The 24,311-nt window shown below is 53.1% G+C and overlaps 2 protein-coding genes and 10 non-coding genes across 12 annotated transcripts; 4 read left to right on the top strand and 8 right to left on the bottom strand.

The window, feature by feature from the left end:
• Nucleotides 1-4,564: 4,564 nt before the first annotated feature.
• Nucleotides 4,565-4,864, bottom strand: LOC115598565 (feather beta keratin-like). Its single transcript, XM_030453868.1, has one exon. It carries the CDS (start codon nucleotides 4,859-4,861, stop codon nucleotides 4,565-4,567), a length of 297 nt encoding a protein of 98 aa, XP_030309728.1. The 5' UTR covers nucleotides 4,862-4,864.
• A 4,926-nt stretch (nucleotides 4,865-9,790) lies between these two features.
• Nucleotides 9,791-9,872, bottom strand: TRNAS-GCU. The gene has a single exon. It is a non-coding gene; the product is annotated as a tRNA-Ser (tRNA).
• Nucleotides 9,873-10,409: 537 nt separating this feature from the next.
• Nucleotides 10,410-10,483, bottom strand: TRNAT-AGU. Its single transcript has one exon. It is a non-coding gene; the product is annotated as a tRNA-Thr (tRNA).
• A 1,275-nt stretch (nucleotides 10,484-11,758) lies between these two features.
• Nucleotides 11,759-11,830, bottom strand: TRNAP-AGG. The gene has a single exon. It is a non-coding gene; the product is annotated as a tRNA-Pro (tRNA).
• A 3,951-nt stretch (nucleotides 11,831-15,781) lies between these two features.
• On the top strand, nucleotides 15,782-15,863 carry TRNAS-CGA. The gene has a single exon. It is a non-coding gene; the product is annotated as a tRNA-Ser (tRNA).
• A 1,838-nt stretch (nucleotides 15,864-17,701) lies between these two features.
• On the top strand, nucleotides 17,702-17,773 carry TRNAA-CGC. The gene has a single exon. It is a non-coding gene; the product is annotated as a tRNA-Ala (tRNA).
• A 532-nt stretch (nucleotides 17,774-18,305) lies between these two features.
• On the bottom strand, nucleotides 18,306-18,387 carry TRNAS-UGA. Its single transcript has one exon. It is a non-coding gene; the product is annotated as a tRNA-Ser (tRNA).
• Nucleotides 18,388-19,491: 1,104 nt separating this feature from the next.
• Nucleotides 19,492-19,563, bottom strand: TRNAP-AGG. The gene has a single exon. It is a non-coding gene; the product is annotated as a tRNA-Pro (tRNA).
• Nucleotides 19,564-19,801: 238 nt separating this feature from the next.
• TRNAA-UGC lies at nucleotides 19,802-19,873 on the top strand. Its single transcript has one exon. It is a non-coding gene; the product is annotated as a tRNA-Ala (tRNA).
• Nucleotides 19,874-21,279: 1,406 nt separating this feature from the next.
• Nucleotides 21,280-21,353, top strand: TRNAT-AGU. Its single transcript has one exon. It is a non-coding gene; the product is annotated as a tRNA-Thr (tRNA).
• Nucleotides 21,354-21,912: 559 nt separating this feature from the next.
• Nucleotides 21,913-22,724, bottom strand: VMO1 (vitelline membrane outer layer 1 homolog). The gene is made up of 3 exons (XM_008504904.1): nucleotides 22,539-22,724; nucleotides 22,344-22,459; nucleotides 21,913-22,216 (listed from the first exon to the last, which is right to left on the bottom strand). The coding sequence occupies exons 1-3, from the start codon at nucleotides 22,722-22,724 to the stop codon at nucleotides 21,913-21,915; spliced, it is 606 nt and encodes a 201-aa protein (XP_008503126.1).
• Nucleotides 22,725-23,669: 945 nt separating this feature from the next.
• TRNAS-GCU lies at nucleotides 23,670-23,751 on the bottom strand. Its single transcript has one exon. It is a non-coding gene; the product is annotated as a tRNA-Ser (tRNA).
• Between the last annotated feature and the right edge of the window lie 560 nt (nucleotides 23,752-24,311).

Here is a 24,311-nt window from a genome sequence, read left to right as displayed (position 1 = left end):
TATTTTCCTCTTCTATGGAATTTTCAGCCCTGGGAAAGCAGCAGAGACCTCACTGGAGCCGTGGCCTGTCTAGATCCCCAGGCTGGTGCAGAGCCCTTGCCTGGCAGGGAGGGCACACTGAAGGACTGCCTGGGCTGGGATCTCCTCTTTGTGGTGACCTCTCCCCCCTCTGAGCCCACAACCACTTTTCCCTTCCTAAAACCTGTAAGCAAACATCCTCTCTGCCTTGGTGAGAAGTCAAGTTTGGTATAACATTGCAAGGCTTTGGTGGGGAAGGAAAGAGATTTTTATTGGCAAACATGTCCCACCTCAGCCTTCCACACCTGCAGGCTCACAGCTCCAGGGGTTCTGTCTCCACCTGCATGGCTCTAGGACATGTGTCTCCAAGCACTCAGGCCAGGAGCCCCAGTGAGAAGGATGAGGGATGCTGCCTGTTGAGTCCAGCTCACCCTCCTGGCATTGCCCTCAGCTTGACACCTGGGTGCTGGGGTGGGATACACCTTTTGCAACCCAGCAAAGGCACAGGAGGTGAATCTGTCTCTTCATCCTGTCTCCCTGCTGTGAGTCACTAGGATTTTAGTCTCCTCATCTGGATTGAAGTGTTGGGATCTTGTTAACCCAGCAATTATCTACCACAGATCCCTCCTTCCCTATCACCAGATTCTTGCTGCTTGAGGCTTCCACTCCTGGTGCTCCCACTCACTTGCTATTCACACCAGTCTTCCCTTTTCCATGGCAACTCCATAACTCTCCACTTGTTCCAACCCAAACCATAATTTCATCCGTCCTCCCCACCCCATAAAGCCTCATCACCACCGCTCCCACCCTGCTCACTGGCTGCTTCTGGTGGCTTCCCCATGTACACAAACAGAGGGAAGGCTGAGCAAGCTCATTTGCACAAGCTATGGAATGGACTGCCCGGAGAGGTGGTAGATTCTCCGTCCCTGGAGACATTTAAAAAAAGACTGGATGTGGCACTCAGTGCCATGGTCTAGCAACTGCTCCGGTGGGTCAAGGGTTGGACTAGATGATCTCTGAGGTCCCTTCCAACCCGGCTGATTCTATGATTCTATGAGTGGTGCAGGCTGTGATGCCCCCATGGTTACACACAGCCCAAAAAGAAGACTGAAACCTCCAAGGCTGTGGGCCCCAAAATGGGGAGCCACCTCATCACCTTCCCAGGCCAGTGTATTTCAGGTGCTCCCTCTTGAGCTGGGCAACCTTATGACAATTCTTCACTGTAATTTCTGCTGGTGCAGAAGGACAGGAGAAAGAAAGTGAATGGAAACTGGGAGATCCAGGAAGCAATGACTGCTGCTGGAGGAGTACACTGAGTGGCACAGGGAGAAGGTTTCCTTCAAGGTTGTGAGCAGGTAAGGGAAATCAGAGTTGAGCAGAAGACATGAAACTCAACAGATTTGAAACTTCAACAGAAACTCATGGCCAACCAGTTGCACCTGGGCTGTTCTGGGAAATGCTGCTTCTGCTGTTGTTTTTGAAAGCTGTATTAGGCAATGCTGGAAACAAACACCATGACCCAGCTATTGCCCTTCACCATGTGTGTCCTTCTCACCTGCTAAACAGTGTTTTTCATCTCAGTCTTGGTACATAGCTCCCTGTTTCTCTCCAGGCCCTTTGGCTGCACCCCCTTTACAGGAGCCTGTATTTTAGGGCCTGATAAACAGGTCTGTGGGGTCCTGCCCTGGGCAAATTGCTGGCTGGGAGGGGATCCATGGTGGAGTAAATTCAGGACAGCTCTTGAGCTGGGAGCCAAGCTGGGCTTCACAGCACCCATGGGAGACAGGGTTCCTCAGGACAGGGAGTCCTGCAGGGCACCCAGGTCCTCACTTCCCTGATTCTGTCTGCACTAGGGCATCCCAATTTTCAAGTCAAATCAAGGACCTGCATGGATTTTCATTTTCTTCAGGAAAAAATAATATATGTATAACCTCACCAGTGGAGTTTTTCAGTGAAAAGCCACATAAAAATATCTTTAGTCTTCCCCACTGCTCCATCCTGGACTGTCCTTGTGCAGCAGACAGCAGCAAAACCTCTAGATGTCTACAGCTTCCTAACAAAGCTTTTGCTGGAAATCCAGTGCTTTTCCTCATGGCAGTGTTCTGGAGAGTTTTGCATCCTGTCTCCACAAAGCTAGAATAAAAATATCTAAGCAGTCCTTGGAAGATGGATGTAAACCCACATTTTTCTTGCTGCTTTGACTGTGGAGCGATTGCCACATAGATGTTGTCCAAAGATCTCCTGAGCAATAGAACCAGTTGAGCTTGGCAAAAGACTTTTGAAAACAAACATGCTTTCAAGCTCAGCATAAAATTAAACACTCAAACTTTATGCAAATTGTCACCCTACCAAAATGCCTCGGGTATGAAAGAAGATTTAAACATCAGCTGAAAAGGTTCTGCTTGATGATACGTGGCATCTTAAAACAATGCTTTACTCAATGCCTTACATCTTTTTCCAGAAGCACCTGCGTCCTGCTCCCTTAAAACAATTATTTTCCAGTTCTCTAACATCTCCAATAAAAATCTTAGGTCCCAGTGGTTGGGAAGAGCCTATAGCTGAGCCTAGAGATGGGGTTATCCTTGTAGTCTGCTAACTGACCAGCTCACAAGCTCTTCCCTCTGTGTCTGGAACAGATGGCAAAATCACAGTTTCCTCTCCATCTCCTTATTATTATGTTTATATCTCTTTCCTGACAGCATTATCACAGGCCTGAGTGTCCATCAGGCTTGGTGTCGCTGAGAAATGTTAGGATGTGTCTCCCCACTACACCTCTGATGAATCAGTGCTTAGTCAAAGGTCTCATCAAATTTGGGTTTCTGAATCACAGAATTATCATTAAGGTTGAAAAAGACCTCTAGGATCATCAGTGTCTGTGCCCAGAGAAAACCTGGGTAACCCTGCATATTACAGGCACCCCTCTTTCTCTTATGGGGCTGGGGACATTACTGCAGGACAAGCTGTTCCCCCATCCAGTTTGGGGTGGTATTCCCTGAGTCACCCCACGGAGCTCCAATGGGAACACAGGTACATCCAGCTCATGTTATTCAAAGGGATCACTCAAGGCAAATGTTGCAGTCGTGCCTGCAGATATGCACATCTCTGCCAGCATGCATCAGCACAGAGCAAAGAATTTCTGCTGCTTCATGAAGAGACACAGCCCGATGCAGACCTATCACATGCCTGGGCTGTCTACGTTAGAGCCAGCGTGTCCCTGTTTGTGTAAGGCCCATTTTGTCTCACACTGTTGTAAAGAGGAAGAATTAAGAGCCTAATGCTTGACATCTGCTTTTGCTCTGGTATATTTTTTACTCTTCATTTTCACCCATAAAACATTGGGCAAGTTGGGCATTGGATGAATATGAGAAGCAGCATCTCCCAAGAAGGCCTCTTCTACCTTTTTACCCTGAACCCACAGCCGTTTACCTTAGCTCACCCCTGTAACTGCTGCAAAACGCAGGGTAAATATAATTTTGAAATGTCAAGTCTTAAATTTCCACCTCTTAGAGGGAACAGACAACAAATCTGCTCCCACATGAAGTCCTCCCCAAGGACCTTGCTATGGGGCAGCAGAAGAGGTTTCCAAGCTGAGAAAGTTGCCTGTGGGCTGGTCACAGCAAACCACACACTTAATGTTGCAAGACAAACCTCTTGTAGGGCACGGTGCTCCAAGGTCCAACCAGGTGTTCCAGCAGAAACTCACGAATAGTGCTCTGAGCCTATAGCCCTCAGGGTTGACAAGCCTGGATCAGAGCTATTGCTCCAAGAGCAACTGACCTCTCTGCTGGCTTGCTCAGGACTGAGCTGAGCCTGTGCTTCATGCCTCACCTTTTATTGGCCCCCTAATCCTGCTCATGCGCAGTGGGGGCCCGCCCAAATTGGGCACAGGTGGGCTTAACACAAGCTCATGCCCACTACCTGGTAATTAGTGGCACCTGGTTGCCTCATTTCACTACATTTAATTCAGCTCAGCTTGGAGCTGAGCGGTGGAAACTCCCATTTCAGACAAAAAAACCCAGAAACCCCCACCCACCCAGCAACAAGTTACCTCCAGAGAAGTTTGCCCCTTCAGACTGGAGGCACAAGAAACACCAGAAGACTCAGGCTATGATGTAGCATGACTTTAATGAGGAGAATAAACCAGTTCAGAGCAGGAGAAGTGCATTTCCAGCGCTCGATAAATAAATGGATAATAAACCCCACTCTGGGACAAGCCAGTCTCTACGGAGTGTCCCTCTACCCCACTGCCCCACGGCTATCATCTTCCACTTACAGACTGCTAGAAGCATTTTCACCCAGCCAGCAGCAAATGCCACGCAGCACTGCTGGGCTGGACACCTACACAGAAATATAAATAAGGCTTAGCGAGAGAAAGGTACACAGGCACAGTCTCAAGTGACAAGCTCACATGGCTCCCTTGTCCCCCCCGAGCTGGGAAAACCACAGGCGTTTCCTTAGTCCTCTTCCCCAATCTTGCTCCTGTGCTTCCTTTGTCCCTCCTGACACTGGCACTGGGGGGGGGAGGTGGTGACTGCTGGGGACACTCTCAGAGCCCACTGCCCAGGCACAGCAGCCCCCCCTTCCCCACCCCTCGGGGACAGCCGGAGGACACGGGCACCCCGCAGCACCTCAGGTAGCTCCCGACCGCCGCCGACGCTGTGGATCCCACCGTGGTGTTTTGAGGGTAGGAGCTGAGAATGGGCCCGGGCAGGGTGACCACGACAGTGGGGGGCTGGATGACGGCAGTGGAGTCCCCGCAGCGGCGGTAGCAGGGCTGGTTGCAGCTGGTGGCCAGTGGCCTGGGACCGCAGGAGGAGGGCACACAGAGGTCGTAGCAGGACATTGCTCGGTGAGGATGAGCACCTGAAAGCCAGAGCCAGGGAGTAAATGCAAGGCAGAGGCTGGTCCATCCTGCTGAGCCCTCATCCACTGGCTCCCATAATAAGAGGTGTGGGGAATCTGGATGGGTTTGAAAGCCCAGGGTTTGAAGGCTTTCCAAAGGGGCAGGAGCTGGCTCCCCCCTTCCCTTTCCCCATAAACAGCTTAGGAGAAAGAAAGGAGTTTGATTTGAGCTAGGACATCTGGAGAAGCTGGAAGTAGCAGATGCTGAAAGCACTTGAGGGTAGACCCACCCTGCCTGTCGTCCAGCTGAGGGAAAGTTTTCAGCAAGCAAAATGCTCACTGAGAAGCATCTAATTGTAGCAAAACCCACTTAAACCAGTACAGGATGAGCAAGCTGGACTTAATGTGAGCTGAGCTATCCCATCCCAAAACATAAGGGACCTCTGCTGCTCTTCCTAATAGGGACACATTGATTCCTGCAGCCTGGGCACAAGCTGTTCTTTACTTTTTCTCCATCAAGGAAAACCACACAGGATACCCCCAGCTCTGTGGTTATAGGCCCTACAAGTTCTGCATCCCACAACCTCTCTCACTTGAAGACTCAACTCCTCATTTTGCAGCTGAAATAAACCCTTCCCTGACAGCCTCCATAGGGAGGAGGGAGATGGATTACAAACCTTGAACCCTTGCAGAGGGGGAGCAGGCACAAAGCTTTGGTGAAAGTAAGAGCTTGGTGGGGAGAAGGAGACAGAGCCTGTCTTGACTTACCCAGGTGGTGGAGTCAGCAGCAACTGGGAGCAGGTGGTGGGACTGGGTGCTGTGCAGGGTTTTATAGGGTGCCCTGGCCCTCAGGGAGAACAGTCGCATACCTTCCACCTGAAACTTCCCAACAACCAGCAGTTTTCTCCTGGAAAGCTCCTCCGGCTGATTAAACAGTTCCCTCTTTCATCTGTCATGTTATGCTGCTATTTAACACTGAGTAAGATTGAAATGATTTGGTCTACAGGCATTAATTACCTCGCTTCCTAAGGGCAAAGTACACTTTAGGTCTTACACCATGAGGCACAAGAGTGTTTCAGCAGAATTTAGGGCAGGAGCATCCCTGGCACATCAGCTTCCTCCGAGTGCACCCGTCTCAGGTTCCCAGTGCACCTGAGGTGAGCCTGGGGATTAAGGCAGAATGGGAATTAAGGTGAGAAATGTGTTTTTTGTAGTTAAAATCCTGCAATGGCGATCTCATCAAAAAAAGGAAAACCAAGGGGGACTGTGGGGTGTGAGGGCACTGGGGAACCACACAAGTCTGGGATAAAAAACATCAGAGGAGTTCTCCAGCCCCAGCCGCTCTGGTGCTAAAGATGCAGATGTGGGAACTTGAACTAGCCCATCATCACCAAATTGTGGCTTTGGATCCACTTGGAGCATTTTGCCTTATTTTGTTCTATTCCTCACACCTGGGGCAGGAATTCTGCTTGGAAGGCACATTAAATTTTGAAGTCAAAGTAATCCTAGGTGCTGGAGTCCACCCCTTGAAGGTGATGCACACCAAAACTTACTAATTTTGTGCTGTGACCTTGATTTCCAAGGCTGAGAGCCTTTCCATCTGGTGCTTTGGATATGCTAACAGCTGTGAGCCAAAAGTTTGCAGCTCTGCTTCCCTGTGATGGAGTGACATCGTCAAGACATTCTTAATTACAGGCTGCAGTGTGACACCAGTTTGCTCTCCTGAAAAAGCCCTGTTAGCTCCTGAACAGCCAGGGAGTCGCAAAAGTCACGACCTGCCCTTAACCGTGAATCATCTGCACATTGAGGAGAGGGAGTCATTGACATGGTCCCAAGCTGGGGAATGAGACATCAGGCTCTAGGGGCAAGGAAGGTTTGAAGAAGACTCTTCATTTCATTCTAGCAGAGCCCAGGTGAAGGGCAAGCATCTTCTGACCCAGAATAAACCATAGCTGTACCCGAGAACATGTGTGGAGTTGGGGACTGTCAGCATCACTGTTAAGAACGTGTTTTTGGGGTCATTTTAGTTCCTATGGTGACTCGGTCTTGTAGAGTCACTGAATTGTCCCTAGTGACACCTTTCTGCCCTGCCTGCCAAGTGAAAAAAAAGACTTTCAGAAGTGCTAGACTCAAGTCCAGGTGTTTTTAGCATCATTCTTGAAGGGGAAAGAGAAAATCAGATTTTCCAAGGTGGAGGAGAGGACGTGCTTCAGTCAGAAGCGATCTTCCAGCCTGCTGGGGAAAGGCAGGAGGCCATGGGTTCATCACAGCCTCCTAAATGGGAATTTGGTGAGCAGGAAAAGATGACACTTTATTTTAAGCTGTACCTTTCAGCTTTTTACTCCACTTTTGAATAATAAAACTATGCCACAGGCTGCTACTCAGACTTTTTTTCCCCTTCACTGATCATTTTCCGTTTCTTTTTTTTTTTTTTTTTTTCTTCTTCTTTTGGTGCCTCTGTGCACTTCCCAGGGAAAACCTTTGAGGCTTTCAGATACAGGCTTGGACTTTCTGCTCTTCTATGTCTTTCAGTTTTGCAACACAGTTTAAATACTTGTAGTTCTGCTCACTCTGGACAGCTGAAGAATATCCATGAGTGCATCAATAATTGAAATAAATGCATGGGGGCAATTAGAGAGGGCACATTTCTAAATGTGAGCAGATCTGTGTTCTGAAGGAGATCCTTCACCTGGAGAAGGGAACAAGAGAAGCTAAATGCATGTGTTGGGAAATTAAAATACCAGATTTCTGTAAAGAATGAGATTAAAACAAAGGAAAACATAGGAAAACGATAGGGGCTTCTTGCTGGAAATGCATGTATTTGGGAGAAAGACAAGGAGAAAATTTTCTGACCCATATTCATATCAAGGAAGGAGCACTTGCAACTTAAGACATCTTTCTCCGGATTAACCACAAAACAGAGAAAATTTCACGGAACTAAACACATCAGACCCATTTTCTTAACTTCTGCATATCCTGGATCGAGGATACGTGGCCATCGCAACCTTGGTTCTCTCTGCAGGCAAAGGCACAAAGAGAAACATTGACCTGGAACAATATTCACTGGGTTTTCCTTTGCATCAGTAGCCCCAGCAGCACTTTGCAACTCCAGTTTCCCTCCTCTGCATTTTGAATCCCAACAACCCAAGGGCTAGATGTCTCCGAGACTGGCTGCAGGGTGGGTTCGTGCCCTCACCCAAAAATTTCTTCTGAAAGCCAAAGGCAAAGGCATATTTTGGAGCAGTAACAGACCCACCACATCCCAGCTCTAAGGAATCCAGACCTTAATGCAGGGGACTCACCTGGGGCTCACCCCAGGGCAGCAGACAACCTGGTGGCAGCATGATGTGTGGCCCGGGTGGCTGTTGGGCTCGTGGGACACTTTGGTGCCAGCAGGCACCACACTGACGCAGCCAGACCCACCGCAGCACCCTTGGCTGCCCGTGTCCTTGCTGGGGAAGACTTGGGGTGCTCCAGGGGTGCTCCAGGCCCTCTGTGTGTGCAACCCCAGGGAACAGAGCCCAGCCGGTGTCACTGGGAAGAGCCATGCTCTGGCTGATGTGTGCTGCCCCAGGGATGCAGATGATCCAGTTCCATGCTGCCACACATCCCTGTAATTGCTGGGTCCTCCGGTGGGCTGGTGTTCTGTGGCGTCACCGAGGCTGGCACATCTCCCCCCAGGAGGCTTCACCACCCCACACCAGGGCAGGCATGTGCCAGGGTGGACACAGCCCAGCAGAGTTGAAGGCTCTCCCAAGGGCATTGGGTTGCCCTCTTTCCTGGCTGCCTCTTGCCCCTCAGTCTCCCAGAACCCACCCTGTACCCACAGTACTACAGCCTGTACCCACCTCTCCTTCCCATTTCACAGTCTCCAGCTGCAAGTTGGTGCTTCTCCAGGGCTGGAATTCCTGTGCACCAAAACCCATGCCTTTTGCCCAGGAAATCTCCTGCATCTCTCTTACCTGGCTCTCTGGGCATGGGCAACCCCTTCCTTGGGGCAGCAGAGCTGACCAAGCACTGCTGCGTCCCACAGGAGAAGGATGGGACCAGTGTTCCCCTGCAGCCTGATCACCTTTCCTGGCTGCTGAGAGGGAAGCAGATCCCAGCTGGTCCCCAGGGACAGCTCCCCAAGACATGGGAAGGAAACCTGACCCCAGGGAAGGACAAAAAGCCAGCAAAGGGCTTGTAGCATGGGCAGCTAAGTATGAGCATCCTTGCCTTGCCTCCAAGCCACAGCACTGCTTGGCCACATCCTCAACCAACAGAAAGAAGTCAGGAGAGCAGGGAGGGCACCTGCAAGCCCATGTGTGCCCATGCAAGTCTTCCTCCCTTGCCAGGCCATGGGGATCTCAGCATTTCTGGGGCTTGTACCACAACTGCCTTCCCAAGTGTGTCCTGTCTGACTTGTCAGTAATCCTCAACCTGAGTCCTCATCCTCATGTTGTCACCGGAGCTGTCGTGCTGCAGTGTTGTCAACCAGCCTTCACTGCTACAAGCACACAGCTCACAGCTGCAATCTGGGGCTGCTGGAACTTGGTATTCTATATTAGAACTGGACTTAATACTAGATCATTGTTATTATTCTATTACACCCATTTTCTTTTCAACCCAGAGGTTTCCCCTCCTTTTCCTATTCCCCCTCCTGGGAGGGAACAGGTGACAGAACAACTGTCCAAACCATGACAGACTGACAGAGGGGTGACCAGGATAGACTCAGGTAGCACAGATGGACAGTCCCCTGCCTGGGTCCCAGCTCCTGGCACAGAAGGGCAATGCAGGTCCCTGAGCAGGTTTGGCAAGTGGGAGCAGTAATCTAGAGGCAGACGTGTATTTAACATGGACCAGCAAAACAGAGGCAAGGGCATGCTGGCCATGCCAGGGACTGCACCAAAATCCTCTTCCCTGGCTAGGAATTGCCAGAACTTGACCACGACGAGGGTGGGATTCGAACCCACGCGTGCAGAGCACAATGGATTAGCAGTCCATCGCCTTCACCACTCGGCCACCTCGTCTCCTATTTTAAATCCTTTTGGGGACATTTTTTTTTTCCCTTATTGACCAAAGGTTGCAAACCTGTGGTTGGTTCAGAATGCAGGGCAGCTGGGCAGGGCAACAAGCAGGTGCTTGCAATCCATTTGCCTCTCTCCGTGTTCCCTTCTCTCCCTGTGTTCAGAGGATGGCAAAGGGCAGGGTAACATTTATTTTTGCCATAAAAGTGTCTGCCACATACACACAGCCCCCTTGTTGCAGGTCGCAACCACCCACCCACAATCTGTGCCCTAAGGGTTTCCCTGCAGGATTCATCAAACTAATGGGGAAGATAAGACAGTGGGGATTCACACACACCAGCATTGGGTGTACCGCCTTATTTTCAGATGCTCTGTGGTCTGGAAATTGCTTTGGGTCAGCCCTTCAATTCGAGTGCTCCAGGGAGAAGGAGCAGAAGGAAACTCCTTCCCCCCCAGAGTGCAATCAGCTGGGATGGAGGGGTGGGTGTCTCCACTATCTTGGGGCCTGACAGAGGCAGAAAAATCAGTCCCACCAGACGCAGGCACCACTGGGAGTCAAACCCAGGATCTCCTGTTTACTAGACAGGCGCTTTAGCCAGCTGAGCCATGGTGCCCCTCGGCCTCACAGCCATGGGATGCCCTGCCCCCCACACCTGACCCTCTGCCTGCCCCCTTTCCCTTGTGCCCTACACTGCTGCCCAGCTCTGGGGTACCCCAGCCCCCAAACCCCCACCCTATATGCAACGGGGTGCAGCCCCACTGCTGACCCAGGACAAGGAGCCCAGCACCTACCCTACCAGAACCAGGTGGGTTTTGGGGTCCCTGTGGGGACTCTCTGCACCCTTCCCCTGTGCTCAGCAAAGCCATGCCAGCTCCCCACTGCCCCGAGGTGACTGCCTCTGTCTTGGCTCTCTGGCTGCTCACCCACCATACCAGGGGGCCCCATGGGGCTCCAGGGCTCCCCCATGACTTCCCAAGGCTCATCCAAACAACCTCAGGGCTCTGGGGACTCAGAAACTCACAAAGCCTCCAGTTTTTAGAGAGATGTAGGGGGAGGGGCGGGGGGGGGGGCGGCTGTGGCTAGAAGCAGCTACACAGTGCAGCAGGTACTGGTGACAACTGGTGCTTGGACAGCTTCATCTACCACCTGCTGGCCTGGCCCCACATCGGCATGGGGAAGGGGGCCTGGGAAGGAAGCCAGCCTCTACGGGACCCTTCTGTACCCATCAGGGAAGCAGGCACACCGAGGGTGAAAATCATCCTAGGAACATCCTAGGAACTCCTGCCAGCAGCCAAAGGAGACCTGTCAGTGAGGATATTCCCAATCACTGGCAGCTCCTGGGTACAGAGAGCTCTGTGCTCTCCCTTGTTCTGGGGTAAGGTCCCTGTGGAGCTGAGAGGGAGAAGATCAAGGATGTGGGTACAGCACCCTGGCTCATTGGTTTAGGGGTATGATTCTCTCTCAGGGTACAAGAAGTCGGGGGCTCAACTTCCGAATGAGCCCTCCTTCTACACAACCACCACCCTGCTCTCTGCTTTTCCTCACGCAAAAGACCAGACAGCTACTGTCTCTTCCACCTACACTTCCATGCCCTAGAACTACTCTCCCCATCACCTACACCCCTTCCATGGGCAGGTTTGGGAGACCTGGACACCTCCCCCCATCCCAGTGCCCCCCCCCCTGCTCATCCTGCTCTGTCCCAGGGCCCTGAGGCCAAAAGCAGCCCCTCAGGGCACAGCCCCACTCCCACCTCCTCTCCTCTCCCCTCCTGGGTGGGTGTCGGGGGTGTGCAGAGGTGGTGAGGCAGGCAGGAGGTGTGAGGCAGCCCCGGGTCGGGGTGAGGGCTGGTGTGGGGGTGTGAGGGAAGGAAGGGGGTTGTGTAAAAGGAGGGCTCGTCCGGGAGTTGAACCCGGGACCTCTCGCACCCTAAGCGAGAATCATACCCCTAGACCAACGAGCCGGGATGCTGTGGAGTACCTGCACCCCCACACTGTCTGCCCTACACTTCCTGGGATGTGTGTGTGGGGCAGCTGAGGCGGTGTAAGACTTCCAGCACAGCCAGGGAGCAGGGAGTTGTCCCAAGTCTGGGTTCTTTACCCAGTGTGTAAAGAGCCCATCCACACACAGGGTCGAGATCTTGGTATTTATTACAGTTCTGCACAGGAAAGAGTGCCAGGAATCTGGAGTGGCCTGCACAGCCCAGGAACAAATGTACATCCTCTTTAGCTGAGTTTGAATCCATAGACACATGCTTCTATTCTCAACTATTGGCCTTTTTCACAGTGTCATCTCTTGGTTAATTTAATTTGAAGTTGCAGTACCTGTTTTTTAAACTGAGTGTATGCAGAGGGTGAGGAGTTGCAGGAAGAGCCAGGTAACTTAAACTAGAGAGGTGAGGTTTGCATGCTGCACTGTGCTAAGTTCACCTAAAGGACATGGCAAAAAGGACCTTCCCTGCCATCGTTTCATATTTCAGCTGTTAGGTCCTGCTTTGAGTATAAACCTTATCAGTACAATATCCTCCTGTCCTAAAGCTGAGTAACTGCAAATTTGTTCCTAGCAATAGTTACCGTGATTACACAGTTTAGACATGGAATCCTGTGCTGCAGAAGGTATGAGAAACATTGCTCTTTGGTTTGCTACTTTTTATTCTTGTCAACAACCTTGCCACCCCTGGTCCATGGAGCCCGCAGCTGGAGCTGACTGCACGGTGTTAGTGCCCAGCATCTGCAATTCACACCATCTCTGGGGGTTTCCTCCTCAAAAGCCCCTCTCTGGCTCTTGCAAAGGTTGAAGTGGCTGCTGCTTTGCAGCATCTCTGAGTGAACCAGACAGGGAAAGTGCCTTGCTTGACCTGCTCTTTGCAAACCAAGGACTGGCAGGGGATGTAAAGGGTGGTGGCTCTCTGGGGCACAGTGATCATGGAATGATAGAATTCTCTATTCTTAGAATTGTTAGGAGGGGGGGGCATCAGGTCTGCCACCTTGGATTTCCAAAGTGCAGACTTAGATTTGTTTAGAAGGTTACTTGATAGAATCCCTTGGGAAGTAGCCCTGAAGGGTATATGGATCCAGGAAGGCTGGCTACTTTTTAAGAATGAAATCTTAAAAGCGCAGGAGCAGGCTGTCCCCATGTGCTGACAAGCAGCAGGCTGTCCCAGGGTGCTGTAAAGCTCACGAGTGGCAAAGAAGTCTGGCCTGGCTGAATAGGCAGCTTTGGCTACAACTGAGGGGAAAAGGAGAATTTATGGCCTTTGGGAAAAGGGTCCAGCCACTCGCAACAGCAACAAAGATGTGAGGTTATGCCAGGAGCAAATTAGAAGATCCAAAGGCCAGCTATAAATTAACCTGGCTTCTGAGGTAAAGAACAATAAGAAAAGTTTCTACAAATCCTTTAATAGCAAAAGAAAGACCAGGGAGAGCCTCCATCCTCTGTTAGACGCAGGAGGAAACATGGTAATGTGGGATGAGGACAAGGCTGAGATGATTAATGCCTTTTTTTCCCTCAGTCTTTAGTAATACAATCAGTTGTACTGAGGGAATTCAGTCCCTCAAGCTAGGAGACAGGGAGCAAAATGATCCCCCCACAACCCAGGAGGAGATGGTCAGTGATCTGCTGCACCACATAGATACACACAAGTCTTTGGACCCAATGGGATACACCCAAGGGTGCTGAGAGATCTGTCAGGGGTCATCAAGCTTCTTTCCATCAGTTACCAGCAGTGTTCACTGACTGGGGAGACAGCAACAGACTGGAGGTCAGCCAATGTGCCACCCATATATAACGAGGGACGAAAGGATGATCTGGGAAATTACAGGCCTGTCAGTTTAACTTCAGTCCCAGGGAAGCTGCTGGAGCAGATCATCCTGAGTACTATTATACAGCATAGGCAGGAAAACCAGGTGATCAGGCCCAGTCAGCATGGGTTTATAAAAGGCAGGTCCTGTCTGGCAAACCTGATGTCCTTTTATGACAAGGTGACATGTTTATTGGATGAAGAAAAAGCTGTGGATGTTGTCTGTCTTGATGTTAGTAAAGCATTTGACACAGTGTCCCACAGCATTCTCCTAGAGAAACTGGCTGCTTATGGCTTGGATGCATATATGCTTTGCTGGGTTAAAAACCAGTTGGATTGCCAGGCCCAGAGAGTTGTGGTCAACGGAGTTAAATCCAGCTGGTGGCCGGACATGAGGAGTGTCCCCCAGGGCTCAGTGCTGGGGCTGCTCCTGTTTAACATCTCTATTATTATTAACATGAACATATCTCCATTATTAACATCTCTACCAATGATCTGGAGGAGGGAATAGAGAACACCCTTGGTAAATATGCAGAGGACAGTAAGATGGGTGGAGGTATTGATCTGTCTGAGGGTAGGGAGGCTCTGCAGAGTGATCTAGACAGGACTGATTGATAGGTCAAGGCCAACTGTATGAGTTTCAGTAAGGCCAAATGCCAGGTCCACAACAATTCAGCCACAACAACCCCCACCAGTGGTACAGGCATTGGGAGAAGTGGATGGAGAGGAAAGGGATCTGGATGTGTTGACTGACAGCCAACTTCACGTGAGCCAGAAGTGTGCCCAGGTGGCAAAGAGGGACAATGGCATCCTGGCCTGTGACCAGGAAGGTGACCTTACTGGTAAGGTACTTATCACTGGTTAGGCCACATCCCAAGTACTGTGTACAGTTTGGGGCCCCCCACTACAGAAAGGACATTGAGCTACTAGAGCATGTCAAAAGAAGGGTAATACAGATAATGAAGGGTTTGGAGCATAAGTCTTCTGAGGAGGTGCTGAGGGAGCTGGGGTTGTTGAGCCTGGAGAAGAAGAGGCTGAAGGGAGACCTTCTTGCTCCCTACAAACACCTTAAAGGATGTTTTAAATAGATGGGGATAGGCCTGTTCAGGGAAGGTACAAGTGATAGGACAAGAGGTAAAGGCCTCAAGCTGTGCCAGGGGAGGTTCAGATTAGATATTAGGAAGAATTTCTTCACTGAAATTAGACCTTGGAACAGGCTGCCCAGGGCAGTGGTGGATTCACCATCCCTGGAGGTATTTAAGAGTGTACAGACATAGTATTAAGGATATGGCTCAGTTAAGGTCTTGTTAGTGCTTGTTTAATGGTTGGATTGGATTATCTTGAAGGTCTTTTTCAACCAAGGTAATTCTGTGATCACCCCCTGCCCTTTCTCCTCCAGGGGTCACCCCACAAAGGTGATGTTTCCCTCAGGACTGGCATTTGTCATCACTTCCAGAAATCCTTGTCTCTGCTTCCATACCCGCCCTCTGAGCTGCTGACCATGGGGTTCATGGCTTTTTCAGGTTCTGGGTGTTCCTGGGATGCTGAGGCAAGCAGGACTGGAAGGGCAGCTCTGGGGCAGAACTGGGACATGGTTTTCTGCAGGTATCCCCCAGGCAGACCTGGCCACTGAGGACATGGTGGCAGCAGGGTGCAGCTCTGCTGTTCCCCCCTGCTCCAACAGCCCCTTTCCCATCCAGGAGCAGATGAGCCCTGGCCATGGCTGAGCTGTCTCTTTGACCCCTAGTAGCAGGCAGCATCCAGCTCCCAAAAGTGGTGGATCATGCCAGCAGTCTGTATGGATAAACTTGAGACCACTCTCCCTGAAGCAAGAATCACCCCCCAGAGCAACAATCCAGGGTGTGCAGGTGCCCACACCCCATAACCTGTGCTGGGCACTGGGGGGACAGATGCTGCCCAGGGCCACAGGAACTACTTTTGGAGTCAGACCTTGTTAGTTCAGTGCAGGGCTGAGGGTGTGTGTGGGGATGCACCATCCCCCCCAGGGACTTCCCCATTTCCCAGGAAAAGGGGTGCCCTGGGAGGCAAGAATCAGGGGGTGCCCAGGGACAGAAGCTGTGGCTGTTGTCCCCCCCCCCCAAATTAATATCAAGGGCTGTGATGGCCGAGAGGTGAAGGCGTTGGACTCGAAATCCAATGGGGTTTCCCTGCGCAGGTTCGAGTCCTGCTCACAGCGAGAGCTTTTTCCACCTGCCCGTGTGCCCACCTTGGGGGCTCTGGGTGCCAGCCCTGGGGGAGCCCATGAAGGAACTGATGTGGGACTGTGCTGGGAGTCAGGGCAGTTCCTGTCCTGTTCCTCCTGCACCTGCTCCTAGGTGGGAAATGAGATGGCTCCAGGGTGGGTGCAGCCCCCTCATGATTTTTTTCCATGTTTCGCATTTCTGGGAGGGATGAGGAACCAGACATGGATGCGAAGGGGTTAGGGACCTGTGGACCATTTTGTGAAGCTGTTGAGCAGGTCCCCATGTGGTGATCTGCCCACCAGGTGCCTGATCCCCATGGGCATGTCAGGCACTGACTGTAAAGCAGAGACAGGGAAGTGTCCTGGGGCAGCCCCATTCTGTGCTGAGCAGGGTTGGGCTGTGCAGGGACAGGGCTGCAGGACTGAGTGGGACAGGTTTGGGGATGGGGATACATGTCCAGCACCCCAGCTTTTTGGTCTCGGGGTATGATTCTCATTTAGTGTGCGAGAGGTCCTGGGTCCAACTCTTGGATGAGCCCTCTTTTTGGATGCCCACTGCCAGGCACAGCTCCCATGGGGACAGGGTGATGCTACCTGGAACAAGGGGATGTGGCCTCAGCAGCTCCTGCCAACACAAACACTTTACTGAACCACTGTGGGGAGGGGGAGACAAGATGCCCCGAGACCCCCGAGTGCCCATTCAAGGGAATGAAAAGTCTGTGGGCATTTCCTCAGAGCCTTGATGTGAACACACCACAGGCCAGCTCTGCTTGGTGACAGTCCCAGGGCTTTTCTGTGAGTTCTGGCAGAGGTCTGCCAGGGGAGGCAAAAAGTGATGGAGATGTTGGGGGTTGAACCCAGGGCCTCTTACATGCAAAGCAAGAATTCTACTGCTGAGCTACATCCCCCTGCACAGGTCAGATTGGGGGCCAGTGAGAAAGTCCCCTCAACTCCCCCACCCCACTGCCCCAGTGCCTGCTGTTCACCCTTGTAGCAAGACAAACCTCTTCTAGGGCACAGTGCTCCAAGGTCCAACCAGGTGTTCCAGCAGAGACTCACAAATAGTGCTCTGAGTCTATAGCCCTCAGGGTTGACTGGCCTGGATCAGAGCTATTGCTCCAAGAGCAACTGACCTCTCTGCTGCCTTGCTCAGAACTGAGCTGAGCCTGTGCTTCAGCCTCACCTTTTATTGGCCCCCTAATCCTGCTCATGCGCAGTTGGGGCCCACCCTAATCAGGCACAGGTGGGCTTAACACAAGCTCATGCCCACTACCTGGCAATTAGTGGCACCTGGTTGTCTCATTTCACTACACACCCTGATATGACCTGAGGGCCCCAAAACCAGACCTCCTGGGATATGTGAGCCCATCCTGGCCATGGGGATGGACACAAACAAACACTCTGCCCAGCCCCTGCACCATGAATCAGTGTCCTCCCAACTCCCTGCCCCCAGTGCCCACACAGGCTGGGGCCATGCACACTAGGCCATGAAAGTGGGTACCCCAAAAGAGGGACTTGTCCGGGAGTTGAACCTGGGACCTCTTGCACCCGAAGTAAGAATCATACCCCTAGACCAACAAGTGTCAGTGCTGCCAGGCTGTAGGAACACCCTCATTGTCCTCCGGCACTCAGGAACTGGATGGAGAGGGATGGGACTTGGGGAAACTCTTTCTGGTCCTGATGGGCGCTCACAGCTGGGTTGTGAGCTCTGTGCTGCCTACGGGGCTGGTGCCCAGACATAGCACCAAGGCCATGGGCTGTAACTGTCCTGGGTACAAACACCACAGGGTGAAAAGGAGCAGGGTGGGCAGCAGCAGCACCCCTGGGTGCAGGGGGATGTAGCTCAGCGGTAGAGCGCTTGCTTCGCATGTAAGAGGCCCTGGGTTCAACCCCCAGCATCTCCATTGCCTTTTGCCTCCCCAAACCAAACAGCTCACGGGACACAGGTGACAAACTCTGTTTCCAACTTTGGATGCACCCCTAAAGGACATTCTCTCAGCCTGCACCCCACACCAGGGCCCCCTGGCAGAGCTGCCCGTGAGGGACATGGTGTCAGCCTGACTCCTCCCTGCCCCAAGAGCCCCTTCCTCACCCAGGAGGGGCCAAGCCCTGGCCATGGCTGAGCTGGCTCTCTTTGTCCCCTGGCACCAGGCAGTGCCCATCTCCTGGCAGTGGTGGGATCATGCCAGCAGAGGGGACGTGGCAGACCTGAGGAGGTCACACATTGACCCACCGTTCTGGGCAGCATCACTCTGTCCATGTCCCATGTGGGTGCCTAAAAAGAGGTCTGGTTAGGCAGCTGAAAATGGGTCCGGTCCCACAAGTACCCCATTTCCCAGAGCAGGAGGATGATAGCAGACTGGAGCTCTGCTATCTCTCACAGCTCTGCCCTTCGAGATGGGGCTGCCACAGCTGCCAGAGCCGCGGTAAAAGCCTCGCTGTGAGCAGGATTCGAACCTGCGCAGGGAAACCCTATTGGATTTCAAGTCCAACGCCTTCACCCCTCGGCCATCACAGCGCCTTTCAACTCCTCCCCAGGACCGAGATCCGCCGGCTGTGCCCAGGGTCTGCTTCTGGGGGCAGGAGGGTGGGAAGGGTGGGAAGGATGGAGTGTGGGGGGGGTGTAGAATGCCCCCCAGATTGATGTGGGGCCATCCTCACAGTCCCAGTACCACTTGGCAGCCCCAGGACCCACACGTGCCAGTGTTGGAAAATAGGGAATATCCGGGGATGTTCACAGAAAAATCACAGAACAGGTTTGGTTTGTCCTGGTTTTGCTGGGATAGAATTCTGGAATAGTTTTTCTGTTTAGAGAAACTGTAGTTTAAAGAGACTGCAGAGTGCTGTTTCGTGAGCACACAGGAGGTGAGATGCTCTGGTGTGTGGTCCACACAGGGACCCAGGGTGAGGATCACTCTGAACCATGCAGGTGCATTGGGGTTAATGTTAGTTCCTTATTATTCTATTAAATCTGTTTTCATTTCAACATACATATCTCCTTTCCCTTTTCTTATTCTCTCTCCCAGGGGGGATCAGGTGATAAACTCTAAACTGTGTTCAAAACACAGCAGGGGTGGAGGACATCTTAAAGATCATCCAGTTCCAACCCCCTGCCATGGGCAGAGACATATCCCGCTAGACCAGGTTGCTCCCAGACCCATTCAACTTATCCTTCAACACTTCCAGGAAGGTGACATCCTCAGCTTCTCTGGGAAAAAATCTAGGTGCAGCAGCAAGCCTCAAAAGGGAGCAGACACCAAAGGGAAGTTTTAGGGGGAAGAGGCCATGGAGATGCAGGGGTTGGAACCATGGACGCTTCCATGCACCACAAGTGTTCTCTCCCCATAACCAAAACCCCCTGCATGACCAGGTTTGGCAGACCTGGACACCTCCCCCCACTCCAGTGCCCCTCCCCTGCTCATCCTGCTCTGCCCCAGAGCCCTGAGGCCAAAAGCAGCCCCTCAGGGCACAGCCTCACTCCCACCTCCTCTCCTCTCCCCTCCTGGGTGGGTGTCGGGGGTGTGCAGAGGTGGTGAGGCAGGCAGGAGGTGTGAGGCAGCCCCGGGTCGGGGTGAGGGCTGGTGTGGGGGTGTGAGGGAAGGAAGGGGGTTGTGTAAAAGGAGGGCTCGTCCGGGAGTTGAACCCGGGACCTCTCGCACCCTAAGCGAGAATCATACCCCTAGACCAACGAGCCGGAATGCTGGGCACTCCGTGCACCCCCACGCTGTCTGCCCTACACTTTCTGGGAGCTGGGGAGGGTGCCTGATGCTGCTGCTTGCCCTTTGCACAGCCTTGGAGCAGACAAGTCCCTCTTATGGTGCCCAGGATGTGGGGTCACATTTGGGGATACATCACTGCCCCAGCCCCCATGACCTTGGGGGCAGCTGGGCCGTGGGGGACAGTGGGGCTCCCAGAGACACCCCCTTGAGCAGGGGGATGTAGCTCAGCGGTAGAGCGCTTGCTTTGCATGTAAGAGGCCCTGGGTTCAACCCCCAGCATCTCCATTGCCTTTTGCCTCCCCAGACCCTCTCTCTGCAGCTGTGGGACGGCTACAGCCCCTGAAACCCACACCCAAAACCAAAGAGCTGCCTACGGTCATGGCTGGACTGGGAAGCTGGGGGACAGCAGTGGTGTTCAGCTGGTGTCCTGACCACATGCCAGGACCCCTGAGGGAGGGAGCTTCCCCACTCAGCCTGTCCAGCCCAAAGCTGTGGAACCAGGGGATGAAATCCAAGAGATAGCCCCAAATGAGCTCTGTCATCTCCAGACAAAAGCAGGACAGGGTTTGCTCAAAGGTAATACTCTGGGGGCTGGAACCTCATCTTCTGGAACCTGAAGGTGGAGCCATACCCTAAACCTGTGTTGGTATCCCCAGCCCTCCCCTTTGGCTCCGTGTGGGTTTCAGCTGGCCCACAGGCAAAAGCATCTGCAGATAAAGCTACAGCTGACACTTCATGGCTGTGGGTCCCCAGCCTCTCAGGGTAGTCCCCATCCCTCTCTGGGTGGTTCCTCCTCAGAGCACAGGATTCCATCCAGCACCAGGACAAGTGGTCCATGGTTCCATGCCCTCTGTTTCCTTAATCTCCTGGGGATGCCCAGAAGAAGGTTCCCTGGTGCAGAAGTTCCTTCCTAGGTTCAGGGATGGGCTGCCATGGACTCCAAACCTCTCCTGCAGCTTCTGCCCCCAGCTACAGCCCAGCTCCAAGAGTCCCAGTGAATAAAAGCTCTTGCTGTGAGCAGGATTTGACCCTGACCAGGGAAATCCTATTGGATTTCAAATACAAAACTTCACCCCTCAGCCATCACATCCCCCACCCTGGACACCAAGGGAAAAAGCTGCCCCCCACCCTGGGCACCCCCTGATTCCCCCAGGGCACCTTATTTTCCTGGGAAGTGGAGAAGTCTCTGGAGTGGCCGGTGCATTCCCTCACACCTCCCTAATTCTGTGTTGCTCCCAAGGGGATGGCAACAGGGTCTGTCCCCAAAAGCACCATGTGGGGGTCCAGTTTCTGGGCAGCATCTGCCCCCAAGCCCCCAGTGCTTGACACAGGTTGTGTGTGCCCAGGCACTTGCACACCCTGGCTTGTTGGTCTGGGGGGTGATTCTCACTTCTAGTGAAAGAGGTTCTGTGTTCAACTCCCAGACAAGTTTTGGGCATCCACCACCCTCCTCCAGCCCAGCTGGGACAGAGCTCATTTGAGACCCATCTGTTGACTTTTACCCTCCATGGACACTCTGCAGTCACCAGGACTTTGAGCTTACAGTGACACACAGGACTGTTCCCACCTCCCAGCATCCCAACCTTGCACCCAGGACCACCCTGGGTCAGGTGGCAGCCTGGGTTGGCACAGGCACCATGGCCATGGCACACCCTGTGGGCCAGGGGCATCACCCAGTGGCAGGGCAGGAGGGTGCCATGGCTCAGCTGGTTAAAGCACCAGCCTAGTAAACTGGAGATCTTGGGTTTGACTCCCAGTGGTGCCTGGGTCTGGTGGGGCTGTTTTTCCTGCCTGCCCCAAGCTGGGGCACTGCTGGGGGTCTCTGGTCCCCCATTCCCTTCTGACCCATCAGAATTGCCACCATCCTCCATCCTTTTGAGAAAGGGTCCCGTTGCAACTTCTTGGTTACCCCCCACCAGTGGGGAATGTGTCCCCCATATCCCGGCAGGGATGAATGCATCTCGCTGCTTGATGCCTTGATTTGTCCCCTCCCAACAAAGAGTCTGCACTGGTGCGGTCTGAGTGAATGTTTTTATCAGAAGCTCATTTCATGGTAGGACAGAGACAGCCCTGGAGATGCTGGGGAACAGCTGGAAATCTAGGTGGGGAAAGCAAGGACTTGGAAGCATCTCTGTTGAGAGGGGTAGATGTTTGGGAGGCTAGCAGCAGCACATATGCAATGATGGAGCCCATGGGGATGGTGAGGTGCCCCAGAGTAAATCAACCCATCTCCTGGTGGTCATGGGAAAGGGGACCCAGGAACAGGCTCTGCTGAGGAGCTGGGGCACAGGACTGGGTACCCTACAGTGGGTTTCCAGCACTTACTAGCTACAGCAGAGGAGACGCAGGTCATTCAGGGCCGTGTCATCCATTTTCAGCCACCAGGCAGGATCCTGTCGTGTCTGGATGCCACACACTGCCTTACAGCATTTGGGGCTCCAGTTTCCCCACTGGCCCTGGGCAAACTCTGGCCCCTCCAGGATGTGCCCATCAGAGCAGGCGAAGCGGGCGCTGGTTGCAGCCACCTCATCCCTCAGGAGACTGCGCTGGGGTTCCTGGACCTTCAGTGCAAATCTCACCAAGTGCTCTCCCTTGGGGCACCAGAGGGGCTTTGACCACTGGCCCCATCTAGAGCCAGGAGAGAGATGGTTGGTGCCAAGGCAGAAGGGAGTGCAAGCCCTTCGGAGCTGGAGACAGCCAGGGAGGAGGGTCTGCAGAGCCACAGTGAGGGGACAGGAGGGAGCTGGGCACTCACCTGCCACTCTGGGACTCAACTGTGTTGCCACCTTTGGGGTCATCACCGTGGGAGCAGTGCAGCCGGATCCCATTGAGAGCTGTGTCGTCCTTTATCGGTCCCTGGGGCGGATCTACCTTCAAGGGAACAGAGGTGAGTGGTTAACTCCTGACAGGAGCAGGGTCACTGGAGCAGCTGTGGGCACAGAGGCTGCACCTTGAAGCTGACACCGGTGGCGAAGGAGCCCTTGGGGCACATCTCTGGCCAGGTCCAATCTCCCCAGGGTCCCCCGTTGGACACGGTGATGACTGAGGCATGGCTCCCACCCAGGGTCTGCTTCTGCTCCTGCCCTGCAACACCTGCCAGCCCCACGAGCAGCAGCAGGACCTGTCCCCCTGGCATGGCTGCACTGACTGCAGCTGCCCGCCTTGGCTCTTATATCCAGCAGGGCTGGCAGGAGGGACCGGGCAGCATCTGAGTTACCTTCCCAGTGTGCCCACGCCTGTAGCACATCCTGGATTAGCTGCATGAGGGGATTAATCTCCCTTCTGGGTGGGGTGCAGGAAGCTGATGCACCAGCTCTTTGGTGCACTCTGGGCCACTCACCCAGTGCCACTGGGCATCCTGGTGCCAACCTGGGCTTGGGGTAGCGTGAGGCTGGGTGTACCTTCCTCACCCCCTCTGGGCTCCCACTGTGTGCAAGATGGAATTTGCATTTTGCCTTTTGTTTGTTCATTCTTGTTTTGTTTTGGTTTGGTTTGGGTTTTTTTTTTTTTTTTTTCCATTTACAAAGAACAGGCAGCTCCCCCACAGCTCTGATGGAAATCCCCCTGGCCTCACTCCCCAGGGTATCCATCGAATCACTGCTTCGTGTTTCATTTGTCCCAGTTTGCTTTCCAGGTGTGCCCTCCTCTTTCAGAGGGTTAGTGTCTTACTGCTTAACACCACTTTCTGCTGTAATGCTCTTTGAAGGATTTTCTGAGCGGTTTGTTTTGTTATCCTTCCCTTATGAGTCCAGCCACCTCCATGCCAGCCTCTGTCCGCTCAAAGGAGATGCTTCTTCAATTGGGGTTGGATTAGGTGACCTTCAAAGGTCCCTTTCCAACCCAAACCACTCTGATTTTATGAATTTCTTCTGCCTGGGCTTCTCGGCTTCCTACCACCTTTCCCTTTCCAAAGTCAAATGCTGCCGAGGGGAAATGGTGACCCCTTCCGTGGAAGTAGTTGCCAAAGTGGCCCAGGCTCTTGCTACCATGGGAGAAGAGGCCACGGTGCCCCTGTGCCAGCAGGACAGGTCACAGCTCGGGCTGTCCCAGCCGCACCTTCATCACTCCGCAGCAAAAGCTCCGACGAGGGTGGGATTCGAACCCACGCGTGCAGAGCACAATGGATTAGCAGTCCATCGCCTTAACCACTCGGCCACCTCGTCCTGTCACACACCGCCCTTGGCCCCGCCCCTGGGTACCCAGCGCCAAGGCCCCGCTCCCGACCCCGCCGCAGGCTCCCAACCTCCGGCCCGGACCCACCGCTCCATAGAGACCCGGCCCGGCCCGGCCCGGCCCACTACCCCTCTGCCCTGAGAACCAGGCCCGGCCCACTGCTCGCTGGATGCCCGGCCCAGAAGTAGGCTAGCACAGCCGGCAGAGCGTTAGTCTCATAATCTGAAGGTCCTGAGTTCGAGCCTCAGAGAGGGCAGGGCTTTTGCCACCCCGCACGTACAGCACCGCGGCTGTGATGTTCCCCAAAATCTGGGGTCTTCATCTTGCACACAAAGAGCTGAGCAATGCATGGAGCCGAGGTACTCCTTCTATTTTACTCCAGCTCTGTGTAGAAAAGAGCACTAGGGGATCATGTGCAAAGCCGACACTCCTCGGTTAATGCACCAAAAGCATTTATACACACCAAGACACAGTTATTAGTATTTTTACACTTAATCACTATCATTCCCATTGGTTCTTGTGTGTCTCCTTAATGTCTCCTTTTTCACTG

The sequence above is a fragment of the Calypte anna genome, chromosome 7 (assembly GCF_003957555.1).
Source record: "Calypte anna isolate BGI_N300 chromosome 7, bCalAnn1_v1.p, whole genome shotgun sequence".
Lineage (NCBI taxonomy): Eukaryota > Metazoa > Chordata > Aves > Apodiformes > Trochilidae > Calypte > Calypte anna.
Note: the sequence above shows the minus strand (reverse complement) of the source record. Positions and strands in the feature narration are given on the sequence as shown.